Raw genomic sequence first — 17,419 nt, 5'->3', positions numbered from 1 at the left:
GCAAGCTGCTGTTGCAAAGATATATAGAAACTTTTAAAACCACATAATATATTATAAAATTTAAAACATAAGATTTGTTCAAAGACACTAAGATATTTGTTTTATAATCCCAAATTATTGAAGAATTGCCATTTTAACCAGCTAGTTACATCAAGTTGTATCTCAGAATGTCAAAATACAAGTTCAGCTTAAACTGCTTTGGGGCTTTCAAACAATTGCTTAACTATTTTTGCAGGATTTAATTTTATTAGTTTGTTAAACTTCCATGGGTTTATATGTGAAGTTAATTGAAGTCACTCCCTATTTTTAGTTAAGAATAAATAGGAGACAGTTACAATCGAAAGCAGTGTCATTGGTATTTAAAGTTGCTTTGCGGACTAACTATATCTTTAAAATGTGACAGAAATTTTACCTATACAAGAAATTTGAAATTAGAAGGACTGGGTTTATGCTTGTCTCTGCCTCTGAACTATGACAATGAATGCTATTTGTATCCATATTTAACCCTCTTCCTCACAAATGTTAGGAAAAAATGGCTAGGAATAGAGATGGAATGATTTTATGACAATCATTTTTATTAATAAATAAGCTACTTTCAAGTTTTAAGTCTCTTATACAGTCTTTTTATGTGTATATATGTGTGATTGTGTGTTTAAATGGGTGTGGGCTTATGTGTGTGAATATGTGTATAGGTCAGAGCCTGATATCAGATGTCTTTCTCAATCATTTTTCACATTCTAATGCAGGAGCCACCAATTTGGTTAGTCTAGCTAGTCATCTTGTCCCAAAGAGCTTCCTGCCTCTGCCTCCCAAGTCCTGGGAGTACAAGTGTGTGCCGGCATGCCCAACATTTACATGGCTGCTGGAAGTCCAAGCTTAGTTCTTCAAGTTTGTGTGGAAAGCACTTTACTGGCTATACCACTTTCCTAGTTTCTATATAGATCTTATACACAAGATTGCTGAGAATTCCAAGTTCAGTCTTGTCTGTCTTAGGGACCATTTCTGTGGAAAATTTTAATAAGTATTAATTTGAGGTATTACTGCTATTTAAATTCTCATATTTAAAAAAATTATTTGTTTATTTCTTTGCAAGCAGAGGGAGATAGTGAGAAGAGAGAATGGGCATACCAGGGACAGCAGCCACTGCAAAGAACTCCAAATGCATGAGCCACTTTGTGCATCTGGCTTTCCGTGGGTATTAGGGAATGAAATCTGGGTCATTAGGCTTTGCAGGCAAGTGCCTTACCTGTTTAGCCATCTCATCAGCTCTAAATTCTCTTATTCTTCAAGAGTTCCTGCATAGTGAGTGTCAGATTCAATGTAATCCTAAGTTCTTAAAAGGTTTTTTATTTTCCATCTGGGATTCAGTAGTTCTTTAGCTCTAATGGACTCTCCTGAGCTTGTATTTCTCCTATCTGCAGTTGTGACAGTGGTAGAAAAGAGAAAGAAAACAGATGAGAAAACAATATTTTAAGATAACTATTTCAAAAATGGGAGAAAAAGATATTCATTTGATAGCATATGCTAGTAGTGCCTCACTTAGCATTAGTGTATGTCCTTTATTCTTTGTATTTATGTGCATGCATATAGGTATTTAAACTCCTAGCCATAATATACTGGTGTTATTCTATCTTCTTCAACTGAACTTGGGGGCGGGGGCTGGGAGAGCATGTCTCATGGAATGTCAGGTGTCCTCTAGTGGTCTTTGGCTTTGTTTCCTTGAGACAGTCTCTCACTGAACCTGGAACTGCTGGTTTTAGTCAGACTGGCTGACCAGTGAATCTTCCAACTCTGCCCTGCTCAAGATGTATGACCATACCTTTTTTTTTTTCATGTATGCTAAGGATTGAATTCAAGTCCCCATGCTTGCATGACAAGCACCCTCACCCACCAAGCCATTGCCCCAGCCTCAAAACTCATAATAGAGCCAGGTGTGGTAGTGTACATCTTTAATCCCAGCACTTGGGAGGCAGAGGTAGGAGGATCACTGTTGTGCATTGCTGGCAGAAATCACCCAGCCAAGAGCAGCTTGTGGGGGAGAAAGGGGTTTATTTTGTTTTACAGACTTGAGGGGAAACTCCACAATGGCAGGGGAAAACGATGACATGAGCAGAGGGTGGACATCACCTCCTGGTCAACATAAGGTGGACAGTAGCAACAGGAGAATGTGCCAAACACTGGCAAGAAGCAGCTAGCTATAATGCCCATAAGTCTGCCCCCAATAATACAGTACCTCCAGGAGGCTTTAATTCCCAAATTGTTATCAGCTGGGAACTAGCATTCAGAACACCTAAGTTTATGGGGGATACCTGAATCAAACCATCATAATTGCTGTGAGTTTGAGGCCACCTTGAGACTACATAGTGAATTCCAGGTCAGTTTGAGCTAGAGTGAGGCCCTGCCTTGAAAATAAAAATAAAAAATAAAATCATAAGAGAGGAGAAAGATTTTTCTAGCTTATCACAAGGAATTTTAATGGTGAGACTGAAGCCCTGACTTAGTATTTGAAATTCAGAGAAAAGTAGAATCACAGGATAAATTCCAAAGATTAAGCACTAGAAATGACCCACGTATATGAATATACTCATAAGTGCTTGATGGAGTGGGGAAAAGGAGTTTACATCTGGCAGGTGAAATGTCTTGCTGTTTGCTTTTATTTCTTATAAGTGATAAATTGCCTGGATGAAACATTTCACTGAAGGATAACAGGATATAAAGCAGTATATTATTTTTTATTGTCTGAACATTTACAACATGTTCGTTCCATCTCTTTCAAGTAGGACAAATAAAAATTTAGGAAAAAGAAACTGATGACCCTTTTAAGTACAGCAAGATGGGACTCTGGTATAGTGAGAAATAAAAACATTAAAAAATTAAATAGTTGATGAGAATAATATTTTTGGGTTTAAAAGGAAAGGTCAATGAAACTCCAAAGCTTTGCCATAAAAATTAAAGAAATAGAGCAGTGATCTTAACAAGAACTGTTTTGTTAGAAGCTACATTAGTGGGCTTCGTGTCACTGTGATGAAAATGCGTGAGATACACTTTTTAGAAGGAAAGGTTTATTTCAATCTACCGTGAGAAAAATGGACTAGGAAAATGAGAAGGAGTACCAGGAGCCTGCCCTGGTTGATTATCGTACGTACAGTACCCACTTGGCTCTGGAATTTGTTATTGGGATCCTAATTTTACTCTGCTCTCTCTTTTGGCAAGTTACTTCTCTCTGTTCTTGCTTTTGGGAATAGGTGGAAACTAGCTGTTCCTTTGGACAAGATTACCTGTTCTGTCATAAAAGGCTGACTAAGCAAAAATATGTTTGAGGCCAAAAGCATGTTTCTGTGTCCACATAACAGCTGAGTCATTTGTCAGTGTTGTCAACTATAGCATCAAAATAAAATAATAGAACTCTAGATATTTTGGAACTATTGATACATTGATACTCTGGATTTCACATTGGGGTTCCTTCTTTCTTTCTGTTTTTTTTTTTTTGTTTTGTTTTGTTTTTGGTTTTTCAAGGTAGGGTCTCACCGTAGCTCAGACTGACCTGGAATTCACTATGTAGTCTCAGGGTGACCTTGAACTGTCGGTGATCCTCCTCCTACCTCTTCCTCCCAAGTGCTGGGATTAAAGGTGTGCACATTTTTTTTTTAAATCATTCATTTGGTGCTAGAGAGATGGCTGGGGATAAAGTGCTTGCCATACAAATGTGAGTGCCTGAGTTAAGATCCCAAACACAGGGAGAGCCAAACACTGTAACATGACTTTAATCTCACTGTTCCTATAGTAAAAAGGTGGGAGACAAGAGAATATAGGTGAATACAACCGTGAGAACCTTGCTCCAAATGAGGTGGAAAGCAAGGGCCAGCATCTTTTTGACCTTCATGCATGCACTGTGGCACATGTGCACTTGCACACACACCCACATATGCACAAAAAATGTTTTTCTTCTTATTTTTAGATGTTTTTAATAGTCGCTCCTCTTTCTGTCCTCTACAACTGGAAGGATGAATTGGAAACCTGGGGATATTTCAAAGTCATTATTTTACATGGTAACAAGAAAGACAATGGCCTGATTCGACTAAAGCAGAGGAAATGTGAAATTGTTCTGACAACCTACGAGACACTGCGTCTATGTCTGCATGAACTTAACAGGTAACTAAAACCACAGGACTTGTAGGATTAATACTGTCCTTACATGGATGATAGTTGACCTTCTTGTATTGTGATTAAAGAAAAACCCTGAAGCGTCTTTTTTTTTTTTAAATATTTTATTTATTTATTTGAGAGTGACAGAGACAGAGAGAAAGACAGATAGAGGGAGAGAGAGAGAATGGGCGCGCCAGGGCTTCCAGCCTCTGCAAACGAACTCCAGACGCGTGTGCCCCCTTGTGCATCTGGCTAACATGGGACCTGGGGAACCGAGCCTCAAACCGGGGTCCTTAGGCTTCACAGGCGAGCGCTTAACCGCTAAGCCATCTCTCCAGCCCCCCTGAAGCTTCTTTAGCTTGATTTCATTCTCATTTTACTGAAATGTATAGTTCATAATAACCTATTATCTCTGAAAAGGGAAACCTGCTTCAGGTTTCCAACTATTTCTTATCCTTTTTTCTTCCTGTCTCTTCTGTCTTTCCCTATTTCTTCTCCCCTCCCTTTCTTGTTCCATTCTTTCTCAGTATGGCAAAGGAGATACATTGAGAAAAAGGTGGAGAAACCCCCAAATTGTCAGGGCAAACATACTTAGGATTTCAACCAACATCTAAAGAAGTGAAAGAACAAAGTGGAAAAAAGAAGAGCTTTGCTTTCTCAACTAGGACTCAGAAAAGTAGGCAGGCTCAGCTGGGTGGGGGGTTTGTGGGCAATTGTCTTTTATTCTATTTCTTAAACTCAGTGTGGGACACCCAGACCATGCATGCTAAAGAATAAAACATGTCTTAAGTCTCATGTTCAATGTCTTGTGTACATGGTACCTCTGAGCCACAACAGAGATTTGCATGAATGGTTTTAGTTCTGAGGATATATTGTAAATGTAGAGTGGCAGGGTACATACATGCATACACACATTCTACATGCTGAGAGCTACTGTGGAGTATAGGAAGGAAAATGGCTAGAAGTCAATCCAAGGTGTGCAGGGAACGACTCATAAAGAATATTGAAAGACACTTATAGGATTTTGGTCCATATCCTTAGACCTGTAGAGTGCCTGTGAAGTACTTTTAACAAGTTACAGAGGTGCTAAAACTGCTCAGATTTGCATTTTTATAAATACCTTGGCTGTTATGTGTGTAAATAGATGGATGAGAGCCAAATTGTTGGAGGAAAACCAATTTGAGGTTTATTCCAAGCTAGAATGTACCCCACTTCTTATTCATATGTACAGATCCCAAGCCCAGGACCTCAGAATGTACTCAGTTTAAGGAAACACCTTTAAAGATACAATTAAGTAAAAATCAAGCTGCTTGGGTGGGGCTGTAAGCCCCCATGACTGGTGTCCTGATAAGAAAAATGCACACACAGTGGAAAGGAAATGAGAGAACAGCAAGAAAACAGCCATCTGTGAGCCAAGGAGAAGAGGGCTCAGGAGGAACCCCACCGTGCTTACATCTTCCACAATGGTGAAAAAATAAGTTTGTTGTTTAAGCCATCTAGTCTGTAGCATGTTCCTAGCAAATAAACAAGGCTTTTTCAATAGTGTGGTCAAGGGGTCATGGGAGTCAGGTCCCAGCTCTTCATGGGTGTGCCAGCAGCAGCTTGGGTCTTAGTAAATTCATTAACTTCAGTCTGCTGCTAGCTTAGACTTCTCCTGTAGAGATGTACTTTACTCCTAGTGTGGCAGTAGAAAATGTATCTAAAGTCTTTTTATTAGTATACAAAGAACTAGATTGGCCGGGCATGGTGGATGTAGCAGACAGCTTCAGGTTTGCTGAGATGAACTTCCAGACCAGGCATAGTTATGGAGGAAGGGATATTTATTGAAGCTTACAGATCCAGGGGGGAAGTTCTATAAATAGTAGAAGAAGCTGGCCTGCCTTCACAGGATCAGGCGGGGAGAGAGAGAAGTACAAGCCCAAAGGTCAAAAGCCACAGCACAGCACACTTTGTATATCTTTAGATTGAAATATGAAACCTACCACCACACCTAAAGTTCCACCCAGTGACACTGCCTCCAGTCAGGTGGCTGCAGAATGTAAACTACAAACAAATAAACAACTGAATATATTGGGGGGCCATCTATTCTATTCAAACCACCGCATTCCACCCCTGGCCCCCAATACATTTATAACCATTACACATTGTAAATTGTACTCAGTTTAATTTCAAAGGACCCCACAGCCTTGACCAATTTAAGATAGTAAGACCTGTAAAATCAAACAAGTTAAACAATTCTAACATATAAAGGCACAGAGTAAACATTTTTAACTGGTATAAGGCATAGCAAGGAGAGACTAAAACAATGCAAACTCAACCACCATCAAACAAACATCAAACTTCTGCAGTTTAAGTTCAACATAACCAGAGACTGACAGTCTCCAGATTTTCCAATTCTGCCCCTCCAACTGGGCAGAGTAGACAGAGAACACTTCCATCTTAGGCCAACAGTACACTCTATGGAAGCCCTTGCACAGTCCTGGTATATCCAAAACTTCTTGAGGTCATCATGTAAACTACGGCCCATCTTCCAAAGGCTCTTTTAGCTTATCAGGGCATCATGCCCTGCTTCATGTCGCATCTCAGCAGCAGCTCCTGGAACCATGTGCAGTTTATGACCACTCCTGACTTTTTTAAAGGCTCCTTTAGCCTATCAGGGCATCAGGCCCTACCTCATGCCACATCTCAGCAGCAGCTCCTGGAAGCATGTGTATTTCACGATTACTCCTCGCATTTTTTATGCTTTTGAAACCAATACCAGGTGTGCAGAACACAGCCATATTCTTAATTCAGAGACAAAATAAATCTTAACCTTGAAAAGAAGGTTTCTTCTCCAAAAGTGTTTGTATTTTTATGATAGCCTTTCCTCAGGCATCCTTTCCATGGTAAAGCAATTGGATCATTTTCCTTTAAGATTGCTAATGTGTTTGACAGTAGCAGATTTAGTAACCCAAAACCACTCTCAGTGCCTGTAATTTTAACTTGTTTGAGGTTTTTCCATCTTAAAATCGTAAATCTCTCAGTCCAATATCTCTAGCCAAGCACATCAGTCCATTACAAATTTAACCTTGATCAAACTCTCTGGTCCTGGGCAGCAGGACATAGCCAGGCCTTATGCCAGTAGCCCAGTTCCAACAAAGTCCTCTGCAGTCTTTCCTTCCCCTTAAAAAGCTCATAAGCCAAGCCTCAAAGTTCAATGCTATCTGTACTTAGCATTCTCAGACTCTCATCAGAATGGTCCATAAAACTTGGCTTACCACTCCAGAAGACATCTTAGTTGCAAGCACCAAGTCCATGCCTATTCCTCCACAACAAAGGTTCCAAAAGATCAACATCCACATGGTCAGGCTCATCTCACCCCACTCCCAGTACCAAATTCTGTAGCAGACAGCTTCAGGTTCGCTGAGACGAACTTTCAGACCGGGCACAGTTATGGAGGAAGTTGTATTTATTGAAGCTTACAGATCCAGGGGAAGTTCCATAAATTGCAGAAGAAGCTGGCCTGCCTTTACTGGATCAGGCAGAGAGAGAGAAGTACAAGCCAAAAGGTCAAAAGCCATAGCACAGCACACTTTGTATATCTTTAGATTGAAATCTGAAACCTACCACCACACCTAAAGGTCCACCCAGTGACATTGCCTCCAGTCAGGTGGCTATAGAATGTAAACTACAAACAAATAAACAACTGAATATATTGGGGGCCATCTATTCTGTTCAAACCACCACAGTGGCACACACTTTTAATCCTACTACTTCAGAGACAGATGTAGAAGAATTGCTGTTAGTTCACAACCACTCTGGCACTATAGAGTGAGTTCCAGGTCAGCGTAGGCTAGCGTGAGACCCTACCTTGAAACAATACAAAAAGAACTAGTTTTCATTGTGGTGTTTTTCAAATAAAATTTGTGTTTTGTTTCCCTTACCTTCCCCTTGCCTCCACAGCTGCCCCCCCCCTTACTCCACCATTGCCTCCTTTCTGTTTTAATATAAATTGTCTTCTGTTCCCCCATACCCCATCATCTCTTGTTCTTCCCTCTTGGTCTCCTATCTCATTTCATATCCTATATTCACCCTCAGATTCCTTTATTTTCATACCTACAAACATTAAAAGTTAGGATCTACATGAGAACATGTGATTTTTGTTTTCCTGGGCGTGGGTTACTTCATGTAATATAATTAATATTGTTTAGTTCTATCCATTTTTCCTGCATGTTTCATGATTTTATTTTTCTTCATAGCTGAATAAAATGCCATTGTGTATAAATGCCACATTTTCAGTATCCAATCATCAGTTGATAGCCACACATGTTGATAGACATCCATGTTGATTCCATTTCTTTTGTCTTTTTTTGTTGTTTATTTTTATTTATTTGTTTGAGAGTGACAGACAGAGAGAAAGAGGCAAAGAGAGAATGGGCACTCCAGGGCCTCCAGATGCGTGTGCCCCCTTGTGCATCTCCATTTCTCATCTATTGTAAATAGAGCGGCAGTGAATACAGATCTGTCATAGGAAATAGAATCCTTTGGCTGTGTGCTCAGGAATCATGTAGCTAGGTCATATGGCAGTTTGATTTTTAGTTTTTTGAGAAACATCCTCACTGATTTATATAATGGTTGTACCATTTATACACTCACCAACAGTGAAAAAGAATTTTATCTTTTCCCATAACCTCACCAGTATATATTGTCATTAGGTTTCTTGATAGCCATTCTGATTGGGGTGAAATGAAATCTAAAGTGGTTTTAATTTGTATTTCCCTGACAGCTAAGTATGTTGAACATTTTTAAAAATATTTGTTGACTGTTTATGGGCTTTTTCTTTTAAGAGTTGTTTATTTTATTAGCTCATGTATTGATTGACAGTTTGAGAATTTTCTTTGGTTGTTCAGTTTTTGCACTGCTTTTTGATATTGTAGCTATGAAACACCTGTCTGAAGAATAGCTGGCAAAGATTTTCTCCCATTGTATAGGCTTTCCATTTACTCTACTCATGCATTCTTGTGCTACATAGAAACTTGTGAATCTCATGTCGTCCTATTTCTTGATTCTTTGGACTGTTTACTGTGCTATTGGAGTCCTGTTCAGAAAGTTCTTCCATATACCCACAACTGCTAGTGTATTGCCTGTTTTCTTGTAGTATTTTCAGCATTTCTGTTTTTACATTAAGATCTTTGATTCATTTTGACTTTTGACAGAGTGAGAGATATGGATCTAATTTTATTCTTCTGCTGGTCAAGAGCTAGTTTTACCAGCACTAGCTGTTGAATAATAGGCTTTCCCCCACCCCTAGTATATGCTTTTGATACTTTTATTGAAAATCAGGTGACCATAGCTCTGTGGGTTTACTCCCTGGGTCTTTGCCCCACTCCATTGGTCTGTGTGTTTGTTTGCTTTTGTGCCAGTATCATGTTGTTTTTGTCACTGTGGCTTTATGGTATCATTTTAGGTCAGGGATTGTGAGACCACCAGCAGTGTTTTTTCTGCTTAGGGTTGCTTTGGTTATGTATGGCCTTTTGTCTTTCTATATGGATTGTTGGGTTAGTTTTTCTAGTTGTGAGAAGAATATCATTGGAACTATGATAGGAATTGCATTGAATCTGTAGGTTGTTTTTGGCAATACAGCCATACAATATAGCAATACAGAAGGCTAGATGGTGTCTCTAATGTCTTGCATCTTTTTTTTTTTCAATATCTTAAAGTTTTCTTTGTAGAGGTTTTTCACATCCTTGGTAAGAAGGCTTATTCTTAGGTTCATGAATTCTTTCTTCTTTTCTTCCTTTCTTTGTTTATTTTTGGAATAGGGTCTCACTTTAGCCCAGGATAACATGGAATTCTCTGTATAGTCTCAGGCTGGCCTTGAACTCACAGTGATCCTCCTTCCTCTGCCTCTTGAGTGCTGGGATTAAAGGTGTATACCACCACACTTGGTGATACCTTATTTTTTGAGAGCTACTGTGAATGGGATATTTTCTCGATTTCTTTCTCACCAAGTTGTTTATTTGAATATTTTAAAGCTGCTGATTTTTTTTTTTTTTTTTACAGCACAGAGCATCTTTGTTGTATTTTAACTAGAAACAGAGCAGATAGCAAACTCATGAGGTATGATTAGATTTTCTTTTGAGCTTTCAACAACAATAATGAAAAATAAGCCTTAACTGTACAGATAGTTTGGTCACTATTATAACCTCCAGGGGCACAAGAGCCAACAGCATAAAATAACACAAGGATTTTTGATGTGCCAAAAATATAGATAACCACATTAAACTTTCTTCTTGCATTTTCATGAACTTCATCTTAAACACTGAGCAATTACATTTATTCAGCCAAATATCAGCCATATGCATAGTATTCATGCAAGAATCCTGCCTTCGTATTGTCAGTACTCGTGCTAATTTTTTTCTTTTTCCTAAAAATCCAATTAATCATAATTCCAGTCTCTACATGGATTGGTATTAATGGAAATATGCAAAATTGATTTTGTTTGCAAGGCAAAATAGATTGACTTCACATTTGGTGTCAAGCTGTGTACCCTAATTTTTATCTTTTATTGTCTTTATTAATAAATTTAACTATATTCTATGTGCCTTGAGATATTAAATGACATGCTAATGATTGTACACTTTTTATTTATACTTGACTCCAGTCAGTTTGAACCCTAGGTAAGAATTTTAAATTTTTGCACATGATTGTAACCAAAGCAATTATAAAATTTACTACTTGTGTAGCTAAGACAGTATACTAATAAGGCCTTTAACTAAGAGTTGCATGTTTTATGCATTGTTAGTTTGTTAGGAACAACTCTTAAAACTATATCTAATTCAGTCATCAATGAGTGCTTTTCATTTGTTTAGTTCTGCATAGCTGTCTAGATTCACTCTTTGCTTTCTTTGTAGATCAGCTTTTTTTTCCCTCTTCATAAACATAAATGTTAAGCTTTCAACTGAACACCTGCCAAAGTGAGATTAGCATTTGAACAGCATAGTACTAGCTATAATGCTTAGCAGAGAAATATGATCATAACAGGCATTCAGTAAGTGTTTTTTGTCTTTCATGGAGTAGTGGACTTTAAGGCAGTTGTCTCACTTATACACTGTTCATCACATGCTTAAACTAATTTTGTTAACTCAGAAATTTGAGTCATTGGATTTCACTTCAAGTATAAATCCAATAAATTGAAAAATATTTTTAAATGGATTTACTGGTACTCAGTAAAACTAAGCTGGTTACTCATGGTTGCTAGTACAACATTAGTTGATAGAGGAAAGAAGAGCAAAATTACTTTCTGTTAAGTATTTCATTCTAAATGAAGGGAAAGATTTTAAGAAAAACACCAAAGCGATATTAGCTAGTAACATTTTCTCTACATTTATCTTTGTAGCTTTTTCCATATATTTATTCCTGTGACACTTTCTAGTTTAAAGTTAACTTTATTGTCAGAATGATTTTCCTTTTATCCTTTGGTACATAATAATATTAGTGAAAGGCTTATATAAATATATGATTATATTCTATAACAACCATATTCAAAATTTATGTTTTATAATATTCAGTTTACCTATTTAGCTGATGCTATATAGAATATCAGATAATCTACAAATTTACTATTAGACTATTTGCTTATAATACTTAGTTTTTCTTGATAGCTTTGAAGCATATTGCACACTTGCCATCAAGGACATTAATAAGTAGCTTTTAACTCTATTGAGAAAGATCACACTCACAAACTCCTAAGTCAGTGGCTTTAGTCCAGCATGTTTAGTTGGTTACAGAACAGTTGCAATGACAAAAACATTAACAATGCAGTTCATGGTTCAGTTCTCCCATCTTACGGTACAGGTTCCATCAGATGTGGTATCCCAAAAGCATGAGCTGATTGTGTGAAAGCCATATGCACTTTTTTGAACCACAGCACAAGTCACAGTGTAAAAGCTTTCCCCAATTTAACCAAATGTGCTAGGGATTGCTCCACTGTTTGCAGTCCACTGGTTGATGTTCTGGCTGTAGTCCTCTCCTCCTAGGATCTCATCAACACATGCTTTGACAATATTGGGGCTCATCACAGCGGCGCTGGTATTCATCCAGGGTGGCTCCTGCTCATCAAAGCTACTGATTTCTGTGTACTGATTTTATATCCTGAAATTTTGCTGGGAGTGCTTATTAAATCTAGGAGTTTTCTACTAGAATCTGCAAGGTTATTTAAGTATAGAATCATGTCTGAGAATAAGGATAATTTTATTTCTTCCTTTGCTATCTTATCCATTTCATAGCTTATGATCATCTCAATAAATGCAGAAAAAGTACTGGATAAAGTTCAACATGCCTTTCTGATGGAAATTCTGGAGAAATTGGCAACATACTTAAAATAATAAAGGCGATACATGACAAACCCTATAGCCAACATGTACTGAATGGGAAGAATTTGAAAACATTTTCTCTTAAATTGAATCAGACAGGATCCTCACTATTTCCACTCTTAGTATAGTTCTTGAAGTCTAGAGCAGTAAGAGAAAGGTAAAAAAGGGATAAAAACAGGAAATGGAGAAAGGAAATTATCCCTGTTATCAGATGACATGATTCTATAATGAAATGATTCTACCAGAAAGTCTCTTAAATATTAAAATATTACAGTAACAGTTTGAATTATAGTCAGTAAAAGAGTGATTGACAGAAAACCAAGTTATTTATAAAAATAAGGCTTTCAGGTTAGCATAAAGATACTTTGGCTTGAGATAAAAGTGATCAACACCAGGAGCTATAAGCACAAAATATACTAAAGAGTGAAAAAGTAAGCAGGTAAGGTGGCCCATGCCTGAAGTCTCACTACACTGGAGGCTGATTGTGAATTAGATGCCAGCCTGGGGCAGGATATCAGAATCCTTGCTCAAAACAGCAATAACAAAAAAAGTTTTTTAAAAAGTCACTAATTAACTATTTGGCTTTGGGTAAATCAGTTCATCTGGAAAATGACAGGATGAATTAAATCCCATTTTTGCCAAAATTAACTGCTCAAACCCAGCTGGAAAGTTTTATTAGAATCAACTTTAATGAGCTTTAATTTCTGTACAACAGTTAATACTGATTATAAGTGTAGTCAGTCTTCCATATCCACAAGTCCCACATCTGGAATTCTACCAACTGTAGATCAAAAACATTTGTATTTTTTTAAGGTACCTATACTGAACTTGTCATTACTTCCTAAACAATTCAATATAATACTTATTTATCACTCCTGTTGTGTTAGGTACAAGTGATCTAGAGATCATTTAAAGAATACAGGAGGATGTCTGTGTGTTATATGAAAATATAACCTTTCACTTAATGTACTTGACTCCATGGGTTTTAGCCTTTGGAACAGCCCTTGCAGATACCAGAGAGTAACTGGATAGTCTGACCAGTCTTGGCCAGGATTTGGCAAACTTTATTTGTGAAGACTTGGTGATATTCTTCCTTAAATTTTTTTCACAACTCTTAAAAATATGAAACTATTCTTAAGTCTGTTTGTCATGCAGAACTGGTGACATGCTTCTTGGGTTTGCCTCAGGGGCTATAAGTTTACTGATTTTGAAGACTGGATACTTGAGCTCAACCTCCCTCTCTAATAAGGTACCTCAAACACTTATATTATCCCTAGATTTTCCTTTTCTTCATGGTCAGCTCTGCTCCTACATGCACCATAAAAAAGCACATATCTCAGGTCTATCACTATAGATTATTTGAACCTGTGCCAGAGTATCATATATAGGCTGTGAAGTCACAAAATATTCTTCACTTGTGTCTGGCATTTTTGCTGACATGTTTGTGAGAGTCATCTATGCCACCAAGTATCTCAGCGATCTTTTTAAATGTTGAATTGTACTCTATGAGTAATGCTACATTTTATTACCTGTTCAGTTAAGAATAGGTATTTGATTGTTTACTGGTTTGGGATCTTAATAAATAAAATTTCAAGGAATATGTTTCCATAATCTTTTTTTCTTTAGACTTGAGTTTTCATTTCTCTTGGGTAAATAACTGGGAGTAGAATTTCTAAGTTTCAGGGTAAGTGAAGGTTTAAGTTAGAAGAAACTCCAGACCATCTTTCAGAATGATTATACCATCTCAATCTAACTGGGGGTATATGAGAGTTCAGTTGCTTCATAACCTCACCAGTATTGGAATTGCCAATCTTTCCCTTGTTAGTATTTTAATGAGTATATATTCACCTGCTATTTTGATATAATTTGCATTTTCTGATCCCTGTACACCTGAATAAAATGTTCTTCTACAGTTGTTAGATATGCTCTCTAAATATCAATAAGACCAGGTTGGTGAACGCATTGTTTGTATGCTTACTGACTTTCTTTTGGACTGGTTTGTAGTTTGTGAGAGGAGAGATGGTGTCTCTGGCCATTTATGTCTCCCTTCACTTCTGCTTCTTTCTCTTCAGATATCTTGAAACTATTTTTTAGGTGCATATGCATTTCCAATTGTATTTTTTCCTAGTAAATTAATCTTTGCATTTTAAAAAGCCCCTGTGGTGGTTTAGATAAGGTATTCCCTATAAACTTATGTATTTTGAATGCTTGGTCCCCAGCTTGTGGCAGTTTGGGAGGTGGAACCTTGCTGGAGGCGGTGTGTCACTAGAGGTGGGCCTTGAGGTTTATGTCCTCAGCTCATCAGAGCTAGGTAAGCTCACTCTCTTGATGCTTTCTGCCAGCTGCTATGGCAAGAAGTATGCCCAGCACCCCTTTTAATTTCTGATGTTTCCTATCTTGCCAGGAGTCTTCTTATGCTTATTGTGTGTTATGATTTTCTATTTTTATTTCAAAGCAATACTTTATATTTGAAATGAATCTCTTTATACTTAGAATATAGTTGAATGTTTCTTTTTTATATTCAATCTGACAGTGTTTAACTTTTCTTTGGATAATTATACCTAACACATTGTACTGTTTGTAAAGTTGAATTTTGCCAGGTCTTAGATGTGATTTTACCCTTTTACATGTTGATAAGCTTACATTTTACTATTTTCTAAATGTTAGCATAAGACAGTAATCTGAGGTATGAAGAAGTTGCTAAGTAATTTGGAAAAGGACATTAGATTTAAGCACTGACCATCTAAATCCAGATCTTAGAGTTTTAACCAGCATACTGCTGTAAAAGATGTTGTACAGTTAGATATATGTAATAATAACATGTTTTGTTGGTGCTTTGATTAAAATTTTCCCTAAGTTTTCTTTTATATTTCCAGTTTATTTCTTTTTTTTTTCCTTTTAAAGGATAGATTTATCAATAAAATATTACACATCTTTAATACTCTTGTACAATACTTCATACACTGTGGGGAAAATAAGTGTAGGTCTAGTCAGCTTCACAAAGGATCCTTTTCCATTAGCTTTTATTAATAAAGAGTCACAATCAGGTCATAAATAAACAGGCAAATTATTAATCACATGATTTGAGACTTAGGATGAAAACATAAAAATTAGTTTGCTATATGGCAAAGTTATAGACACACTAAAACCAACTGTTTCATGTTTCCACCTGTGTGAGTGGCCCATTATGAAAAAGGAAGAAACTCTTTAGTGCTGCAAGGTACAGCAAACAAGATTTGGGGACTTTTCAAAAGGAAGAAGAGAATCTCAACAAAATTAAGATTTAAAACAGATCCCAAGAAAGGCATCTTAAAATGAGGGTGGCCATGCGCTTACTGTGTGAAACCTTACCCCCAAGGGGAAGGGAGCCACTGCACTGGGCTTGGATTTCTGCCTACAGTCTAGGTTTTCCTTATGATCACTAATCTATGACAAAACACATCACAGGAGCAGACCTTTCCACAGTCCCCTGATGTAGGAAAAGACACAAAACAAGGTCTTGTATTAGTTCTTAAATCCCAATAAAAACACTTAAAAATAATTGCGACCGTTTTCTTAAGCTACTGGCTCTGTGACACATGCACAGACACCAAGCAAGTCCTACATGTAGTTCTGACTCCATCTAGTCATTGCTTGGAAAGTCACTGATCTCAATGGGGCAGATACCTTGAGTTTCAGGAGGGCCACACACTGCATGTGCGGGGCCTTTTTTATTTAAAAAAAATAATAACTATTAAGATTCCCCAATACCAGGTAATGTTCCAGATAAGTTTCTTTACCCCAAATATAAAATCCTATGTTTCTAAGTGAAACACTCAGCCAGCTGTGGCATTTTGTGCAGATTCCATGTCCACCAACCAAAGTGGACTGTGTCATGCCCCTGTCTCCAGGTAACCTCATTCACCAGTACTGACTTTCTGGGCCTACGCCCTTTGACTTCCTCGTGGACCACCTCTCTGGAACCTTCATTCCCACTATCGTTTCAAACACACACCTCCAGCACCACCGTCTTTCCAGCTCCTGCACCTGCTTCTACCACACACGGTGCCCCACCTGAGAACCCATGATCACCTTCTACCAACACATGTCAGAGCTTCGTGACCTGGGTCTGTGGGTGCCTTGTCTTGGCATCAGTGTCCATGTCAGCGTCCAGTTTATTTCTTAAAAGAAAAATTTCATTGTTGTCATGTAGTGATATTTGAACAAGATTTTCAGCCCAGCATTGTTAAAAATAACTTCTAGCCTGGCGTGGTGGCACACGCCTTTAATCTCAGCACTTGGGAGGCAGAGGTAGGAGGATCACTGTGGGTTCGAGGCCACCCTGAGACTACATAGTGAATTTTAGGTCAGCCTGGGCCAGAGTGAGACCTTACCTCAAAACAAACAAACAAACAAAAGAAAACTTCTAAACCTTTCATATTATCCACAAACATTATATGTATGTGGGCTGTCCAAACTTGGGACAACTTAACTAGGTTAAAAACCCAATGGAATCATCAAAGAACAAAGAAGGGGGGGAAATACCTGCAATGCTTTCTCATCCCATCCAAGAGCTTGTCAGGCCTGACCATGCTTAGCTTCTGAGATCAGAGGAAATTGGGCTTGTTTGGGTGTAGTGACCATAGAAGAAACCACTACTCTTGAAAAATTCTTCTGACTTAAGAGAAGACTAAGTCTTCAGCCTCTTTCTTTGCTATTCTCATAGTTTGGAATGGTCAGCTGTTATTGTAGATGAAGCTCATAGAATCAAGAATCCAAAGGCAAGAGTCACAGAAGTCATGAGGGCTCTAAAGTGCAGTGTCCGCATTGGCCTCACTGGGACCATTCTTCAGAACAACATGAAGGAGCTGTGGTGTGTTATGGACTGGTGGGTGAAAAGCTGTTAAATATATATATATATATTGAAGGGACTGGGAAGA

At 37.8% G+C, this 17,419-nt stretch overlaps 1 protein-coding gene across 3 annotated transcripts in view; it reads left to right on the top strand.

Moving 5' to 3' along the window:
• The window catches only part of Ercc6l2 (ERCC excision repair 6 like 2), a 114,802-nt gene that overhangs the window by 17,338 nt on the left and 80,045 nt on the right, over positions 1–17,419 (top strand). For 2 of the 3 annotated variants that reach the window (XM_045142786.1, XM_045142784.1), the window contains 2 exons: positions 3,959–4,152; positions 17,206–17,367. In XM_045142786.1, coding sequence (XP_044998721.1) covers positions 3,959–4,152; positions 17,206–17,367 — 356 coding nt within the window. The remainder of the gene's footprint in view (positions 1–3,958; positions 4,153–17,205; positions 17,368–17,419) is intronic. The other variant, XM_045142785.1, reaches the window with a different exon arrangement.

Source organism: Jaculus jaculus, chromosome 2, assembly GCF_020740685.1.
Source record: "Jaculus jaculus isolate mJacJac1 chromosome 2, mJacJac1.mat.Y.cur, whole genome shotgun sequence".
Classification (NCBI taxonomy): domain Eukaryota; kingdom Metazoa; phylum Chordata; class Mammalia; order Rodentia; family Dipodidae; genus Jaculus; species Jaculus jaculus.
Note: the sequence above shows the minus strand (reverse complement) of the source record. Positions and strands in the feature narration are given on the sequence as shown.